The sequence below is a fragment of the Crocodylus siamensis genome, chromosome 15 (assembly GCF_052110815.1).
Source record: "Crocodylus siamensis isolate JL-2025a chromosome 15, ASM5211081v1, whole genome shotgun sequence".
Classification (NCBI taxonomy): Eukaryota; Metazoa; Chordata; order Crocodylia; family Crocodylidae; genus Crocodylus; species Crocodylus siamensis.
This window is the reverse complement of record NC_143409.1, coordinates 50893334-50901364: the sequence shown is the minus strand read 5'-3', so window position 1 is coordinate 50901364 and position 8031 is coordinate 50893334. Positions and strand designations below refer to the sequence as shown.

Genomic DNA, 8031 nt, shown 5'->3' with positions numbered 1-8031 from the left:
GGGACACATCCTTTTTCCTGGGATCTCTTCAGTGCATGTTAACAACTGCTGCAGGAGCAGGACATTGGCCACTGTTGTCCTGCTTTATCTGTGGCAGGCTAGGGTGTCATGTCTTGTAGCTGTGCAGTAGAGTTGATTGTACCATTTTAGTAATAAATTAGATGAGTATTTGTAGGGCTGGTTTGAATAGGGATGGTCCTGCCTTGAGCAGGGACCTGAACTACATGACCTCTGAAGGCCCCTTCCAGCCTTATGTATCTGTCATTCTATGCCAAGACAGCAGAGGTAAGTGGTCGGACAGCTATGGGTGAGGGTGGTAAATTCACTGGGTCAGATATCCGTCTCAGTTATAATGTTAATCCAGAGTAATTGTGTTGAAGTTAGTGGGGTCAGTCAGGGTTTATATTGGGAGCGCTGTGTTTTAGAATCAGGTTTTGCCTCAGCTGAGTACAGAAGAGGGAAGTTGTGGGTGTGAGGCTGGATTTACTCTGTGTTGACTGACATGAGAGTTTTATCTCGGGAAACATTTTTGTGGGACTGCTCAGAACACATTCTAACTTTTAATACAGCAGGAGTGCTCAACCCCCAGCCCACAAAGTTGTGTGATGCAGGCTGTGGGGCTCCCCAAGGGTCTGGAAATTTGGTGAGGGAGCAGTGGGAATGAATACTGCCGCTGCTTCTCCATGGCCAAATTTCCAAGCCCACAGGCCAGATGACATGGTCCTGTGTGTGAGATCGTGACAGGACACATGAGACTAGTGTTGAGGCAGCAGGCCCGATCCAGCATGGACATGATAGCACTTTATGGAGTATGTGACCGGCATGCTCCAGATGAGGCCTTGAATCCAGGCATGCTGTATCATACTCCCCCTGTACCATTCATCTAGCCCATGCTACTAAAATGTTCGGTAGCGCTGCTTCCTGCAATCTAAATAAAACACATGCTAAGTGTGCAAAGGTCCTTTACAGGTGTCTCAGACTCGGCAGAATTGGGAATGAAGGGAGTCCATACCAGCCAAGGATATATGCCACACGTCCTGTCTCAGCCCTAGGTTCAGCCCCTCCCTCAGCCTGTTTCCAGTAATCAGAGGTGCACCTCCCTCTCTTGTGAACTGGGAATCTGGCCAGCTACCAGGGGAAAGTCTTCCACAGACCTACAATGCATTGTCTCCAGAAAGAGGTGGTGCAACCACCTACTCTGGACTCCCTCAAAAAACTGCTGGATTAATTTATTGCTGGGGTCGCCTGATTCCAGCTGACTTCCCGCCTATGGTGGGGGCTGGACCCGATGATCTCATGAGGTCCCTTCCATCCCCTAATATCTATGAAATCTGTGAAAGTAATGACTTCCACAGAGCTCGTGACCTAGAGTATCAAGCTCCAGGTCCCACGTGTAACAACCAAAAGCAAGTAGGAAAGCACGGTGCAGTAGCAATGTCGTCATATGGCCAATTGTAGATGCACTCTATTAGTTTCATTTTGTTACCCCCAGTTCTTGTATTGTAGGAGATACTAAATAGTACATCCCTATTTACTCTGTCATCATCCTTGAGTGTTTTGTAAACCTTTATCATGCCCCCGCTCTCAGTCCCGGCTTATGTTCTATGTTGTGAGCTCTGGGTTTTAGAATCTGCGTTTGCCTCTATTGAGCAGGCAAGGGGGAAGTTGGGTGTGACTCTGGCTTTCCTCTGGGCCGATTGACATGCAAATTTGACCGTGATTCTTTTGGCTTTCCTAAATATTGCACAGATTTCCATCATCTGGAGATCTTGCCCGTAGGATTCACCTTCAGAGGCAGTGAACACACACAGCTTTTACTGAAATCACTTCCATTCAGCACTTCTACATAGGAATAATCATAAATAAGGTATCAGTTGCCTTTATAATGCTTTTCTTATGTCAGTTCAACCATAACTGGCTTGAGGCCTTTGCTGCTAGATGATGCATGAAGTGAGGGCTCTCAGGACTTTGGGTGAGGGAACACGCCCTCTTATCTCTGGCTTATTCCTGCTACTGATATGTCTCTCCCTCCCTTTTCTCTGGATCCAGCTGCCATGGCTTCTCCAAACTGTAACTCAAGATATGAGAGCTTTGAAAATGCCATCTGCAATGGAATCACCGCACTGGTGTTTGCGTTTTCATGTCTGTCCCCCAGTAAGTCGGGGAAGAGGGAACTCGAGGAGATAAAAAAAAAGATCAACTCTGCCTTTGAGGAAGTAAACACTGCAAATAAGAAGGCACAAGTCCAAGAAGAGAAACTCAAATCCAAACTTGCAAAGCGGAACACTGAGAAGGAAGGCATGGAGTATGCAAAGAGGGTAAAGGAAAAGGAACGTGATAAGTTAAGCAAAATGCTGGAACACTATAAGATGGATGAACAGGAGAACAGAGAAAAAAAGAACACACTTGAGGAAGAGCTGGAGGCAGCTAAGGATACAAAGAAGAAGAAGAAAATGAATCATACAATCCTAAAACTTGTCTACGCCATGATCCTCTTTCTATATATTCTCTTCGGTAGGTATTGACCAAAGCCACTCCTCCCAAAGAGGCAGAACAGACCATTTTTCATGTGACTACTGAGGTGTCCACGTGCAAGTGTAACCCCCTGATCAGCACACATTGCATGTTCCGTTTTCTGAATAAGGCAAGGGACGAGGATTTCCATGGGTAATATCTTTTATTGGACCAACTGCTCAAATGGAACATACTGAACCAAGATTTGAAATGCAGGACCTGAAGACGGGTGCATTGCATTGTCTTAGGTCTATTCCAACCATGCAGTTGACCCAATGAAAGATATCACCCACACCTTGTCTATTTCCTGGACTTCCATGGTTACCATATGACCCCAAAACCACCATCCTCTGAAAAACCCACTTAGGTAATAGCCACATCAGAAATGAACCTGAGACCTCCAGAGAGAATATCATGAGCTGCTATAGTTTGAGCTAAACTTCGAAGCCCTCGAGCTGCTGCTGTAACAGATTCCCATCCTCTGTAGCCACAAAGGCCACCAGGTCCCATGCACACTAGGCAGCTATTCGATCCGGCTTCAGATTTGGCCACTTCAGATGCCAGGGATCTGATCCAGAGCTTCGGACTGGGTTCTCGCTTTAATCTGGCCAAAGTGGCTCTGAAACTTTGGAGCCACCTCAGAGATCCAGCCATAGGGTATAATGGGGAATCAATGAAACATCTGTAACTTTGTTGTTTTTTTGCCTGATTTGGATAAAACTTGCAGGGTGATAGCCTATGATGAGAGCATGAAGCCTTCCAAGTTTCAAGAAGATCAGTGCAGGTATTTGGGGGGAACTGTACCCCAAATTCTTGAAAGCAAAACTCATGTCACATCTGTGTGTTAAGCCACAGCGGGGTCAAAAGTGCAGAGATGGTAGCCCTTGGTAAGGCCACAAAGTCTGCCAAGTTTCAAGGAGATATGTGTAGAAACTGCACTTCAAGCTGCTGACAGGTAAAACTCATGACAAAGACCATGTGTCTATTAGGAGCAGCGCACTGAAAACTGCAGAGGTGGTGGCCCCTACTGAGGCCACCAAGCCTGCCAAGTTTCAAGGAAATAGGTGTAGGGGTTTGGGGGAAAGTGCACCTGAAGCTGCGGACAAGCAAAACTCATGACATGACACAGTCAGTCACACAAGCACTCACATCACAAGTCTTGTCCGTCAGCAGCTAGGGGTACAGGGTCCCAGACCCCCCCTGCACCTACCTCCTTGACAGCTGGAAGGCTTCATAGCCTCAGCAGGAGCTAGCAGACCTGCAGCTTTTACTCTGCTCTGCCTTAACACACACAGGGTCATTTATGTCATAAGTTTTGCCTGTCAGCAGCTTCAGGTGCACTTTCCCTTAAATCTCTGCACCGATATTCTTGAAACTTGGCAGGCTTCGTGGTCTCAGCAGGGGCTACCACTCCTGCACTTCTGATGCCACTGTGGCTTAACACATACACGTGACATGAGTTTTCCTTTCAGGATTTTTGGGTGCCGTTTTTCCAACCCCCCTGCACCAATCTCCTTGAAACTAAAGCAGTTAGGAAACTCTGAACCACTTTGGAAAGCCTAACAAAGCCAGTGCTTCCATCTGGACGTGCTGTTTTAGATGCTGAAGCATCTGAAGCTTCTTTGGATCTGAAGCACAGTCCAAAGTCTTGCACAGCCTTCATGCACACACTAGGGGTATGCGAAGCAGGTCCTATTTAGTTTGGATTCAGATTCAGCCCAAATGAAGGAAAGTGATTCTTTTAGTTGATTTGGATCACTGTCCCTGATTTGATTCATCTAAATACAAAGATTCAATGCTATTTCAAAGAATCAGTGATTCAGACATAGACACAGCTTTAAAAGCTTTTTCTACATACCTCGAGTTAGCAGGCATGGCTCATAATCACTGCAATGCTGGGGCTTATGGAGCGTCCCACTGGAGTGCGGGGGGGGGGCCTCCAGGTGCTCAGTGGTGAACTGGGAAGTAAACTGGAAGTACTTCCAGTCCACTTCCGAGTCTGCCAGGGAGCATGCTAGGGAGCCCCACCGTGCCTCCCCAGCTCAGCGATTGGCCACAGGGGGAGGTGCACCCCCTTTTAAAGTTGTGTCTATGTCCGAATCTCTGAAACTTTCTGAATCTCTCCTAATCGATTTCAGAGGGTTCCTATTCGATTCAGAGAGATTAAAAGGTCCTCTGATTTGACTCAAGTTTGGAGATTCAGCCACCGAATTGGGCCAAATCTCTGCTGAATCAAATCAGGGACTGAAGCTTCACACATCCCTAAAACATAAGAACAGCCAGAAAGGTTCACCCTAGACTGGTCAGTCCATCCGTCTACTGTTCAGATTGGTCCATCTAGCCCAGTGTCCTTTCTCAAACAATGGCAGAAGTAGATGTTATACACAGAGAGCATTGAACTAGTTATCTCTAAGAGTAATCTATCTTCTATCCAATACTCTCCCTGGCTTCCACCTTTTATTGGATTAGAGATGCCAGAGGAAACAGTTCCATGCATTCTGTTCAAAAGCCATTAATAGAGCCATCATCCAGGGATATAGCCAGTCCCTTATTGAACCTGGCTCTGCTATCTGCCTGCACCACCTCTGGTGACAATGAATTACAGAAATCAAATACACTTTAAATGAAAAAGCTCTCTCTCTCTTGCTATTTTTAAACTTGTCACCTACTCACATTTCACTGGGTGTCCCTTAGTTCTAGTATTCTGTGACCTTGTGAACAACAGTTGTATAGACGTCTACATAAATACAGTATTCAAGAAGTAAGTGCACCATGGATTTGTATAATGGCTTGATGATGTCCTCTGTTTTGTCTTCAGTGATGACCAACAACTTATTGTCTTATTTGGTTGGCTAAGTTTAACTATCATTCAGATCAGGCAATGGAAATACTCACTCATGGGGAGATTTGTGAGGGCAGACATCAGGATCTCCAAGCTTTTATTAGTTGTTCTGTTCCCCGACAACTTGGGTCCCTTGTTCTCCTGTTCCCTCCTCCCCAGGTTTACAATCATAGATATACTATTATTAACAACATGCATTTACTACAACCTGACTGAGTATATGTTAATGAAAGTGTTTGATCATGAAAGCTGCCCTTCCCCACGTAAGTGAAAAAATTGTGATAAACATTTAAAAACTGTTTAACTAGGATGGGCTCAGAGTTTATCAGTTAGGTCTGACTCTTGACAATGAGTGCTATTCTTTATAGTAATAGGTTTCAGTTGCTTGGTTTATGTAATTACAGTCAAATTAGTGTTGCCAATTCTGACTGAAGCTATTCCAGGAGATTTTTTCCCCCCCAACATGATGTAATGTCAATGTTCAACCCATTCATGATATCCATCTCCCAGATTGTTTTCAATAGTCAGCAGGAGACTGATGCCAATTCTGGTAGACTCCCGGCCAATCTGGGGGGGTTGGCAACCCTAAGCCAAACCCCTAAGTCAGTGCTTTCTTGTTTATATCGCCAGAAACATGGAATGTGGCCTTGGTAGCCTCTCTCTTCTCAAGGTTAGCCAACATGTATTTCAATCTTTATATAACGGAGGATGCATACAAGATGGAGGCACGTATGGAATGGCTTCTAAGGTATCCCTTACGGAGTCCAGATACAGAAAACTGCTGAAAGTCTTGACAAGAGGGCATGGTATACAGGGTCTTTCTTTTCTGCCAGATTCAGTCTGGAGAATCTCTGTAGCTGTTTCTTCCACACTACACACTTACAGCTGTAGCAAACTCTCTGATGGTTGGGCAGGCCCCAGATGTTTTAAATGTAAACTCTGTCAAAAACATTCTTTGCATTGGCCCTGGGTAATCCAGATTTTTCTTTAACAAGAACAATAACCCTGCAAATTGGACTGTTTTGGTTCAGAGATATTTTCTGTGCCTCCCAAGTGTGCTGTAGTTCAGGTAGCTTGTGTTTCCATTTGCTCATACAACCTGGGCTCCTTAGCTGAACTACATATCCCATGATGTTCCACATGGCACCCTACTGGGGTAGGGAAGCAGTGGTAAAGATGGGAAATGGATAGAGAGCCTGTCCCATGGTGAATAGCAATGACCTGAGGAAAATGAACCAAGATCCCCTGGGTCAGCCAGGAAATGCAGCAAATGTTGGAATTTTCTGAAGAACAGTTGCTTTTATGAAAAATTGTACTGAATTTCAAATCTGATTCTCTCTCTACATACAGTGTCAATGGACATGTACCAAATTCCCTTCAAGGAAATTTTTGGGAAACTGCAGTCAATAACCGTATTTATCATGGGCATTACTTGGTATTTTCTAAATGATACAGGGAACAAGTTGCTGGTGTCTCGAGAACTAATTTACGAGCACTGTATCACAATCAATGAATTGGAAAACAAAGTTTCCAGATTGGAGGAGAAGAAAAAAGAAACTGAAGTGAGAATTAAGGGGATCGAAATGGAAATTGAAAAATTCCCCAATGTCAGACTGTGAAAGGAAGATACAAGAGCTGAATAAAGAGAAGGAGAGGACAACAAAGTATGAAAAGTGCCTGTTTTTTTTGGCCAAGGAACTCGACCTACCTGAGGAAAACTATTCATATAGATTTCTCAGTGTATCTTTGGGAGAATTTTGTGCGGATTGGGAACAACCATGGGTGGAAGAGGGCAAAGGTGAAGTTTCAAATACCCCAGTTAGAGAGAAGATAAGGGACCAGATCAAGCATCTAGATGCTGCTTTAAAAAAGAATAATGAGGATATTTTAGCACTGGGATAGGTCCAGAGCAGGGGGGAGAACGTAACACACCAAGGGGATGCTTTTGTTCCCACTTACTCTAGATTTAAACCAGGATCACTAAAATTAGTGTAAGGCCCTTAAACCATTAGCATGAATGGAGATCAGTCCAGATTGAAACCAGAATAAACTTGAGATCAAAGACGCATGTTTTCCTTGGAAAGTTAGTGTGTGTGTGTGTGTGTGTGTGTGTGTGTGTGTGTGTGTGTGTGTGTGTGTGTGTGTGTGTGTGTGTGTGTGTGTGTGTGTGTGTGTGTGTGTGTGTGTGTGTGTGGTGGGGGGCTCACCTGCTCAGGAGGTGGCTCATTTACACCACCTCATACAACATAACTGTTACTTCTGGTTCCAGAGACCCTTCGCTGCTAGGCAAGACACCGCTTTCAGTAAGATGCTGTCAACAAGACACTGTTTACGCAGGCCAAAGGAAGCAAGATTTCAGACGCATTGTGGTTTTGGTCTTAAGTATGTTGGGACGACTGTGAATTATGCAGCCTCACACAGTCGCTGTAGTTCTTACTTGGTAATGGGACAGTTCTGATGAGACTTTTCGAACCAAACGGCCACAGACGTCTCCACGACTACTTGTAACGCCGGCAGAGTACTAACGAACTCCAAAATCTTGCAAGTGGGTTGGGCAAGAGATAGCTTGTCCTTGAACATAATCACTGTAATTTACTGGGTCAGGTCCACCTTGCCGAATCTCCTGTGTCCAGAGAGGACCCGGGCAGGGTGTGGGGCCCGAGGCAAATCAGCCT

The 8031-nt window shown here is 45.1% G+C and overlaps 1 protein-coding gene across 1 annotated transcript in view; it reads left to right on the top strand.

Annotated features, from left to right (window-relative positions):
* LOC149852738 (uncharacterized) overlaps window positions 1-6975 on the top strand; it is a 29272-nt gene extending 22297 nt beyond the window's left edge. The window contains exons 2-3 of the mRNA XM_090028406.1: window positions 2050-2514; window positions 6707-6975. Coding sequence (XP_089884532.1) covers window positions 2055-2514; window positions 6707-6975 — 729 coding nt within the window. The 5' untranslated portion in view covers window positions 2050-2054. The remainder of the gene's footprint in view (window positions 1-2049; window positions 2515-6706) is intronic.
* Window positions 6976-8031: the final 1056 nt, after the last annotated feature.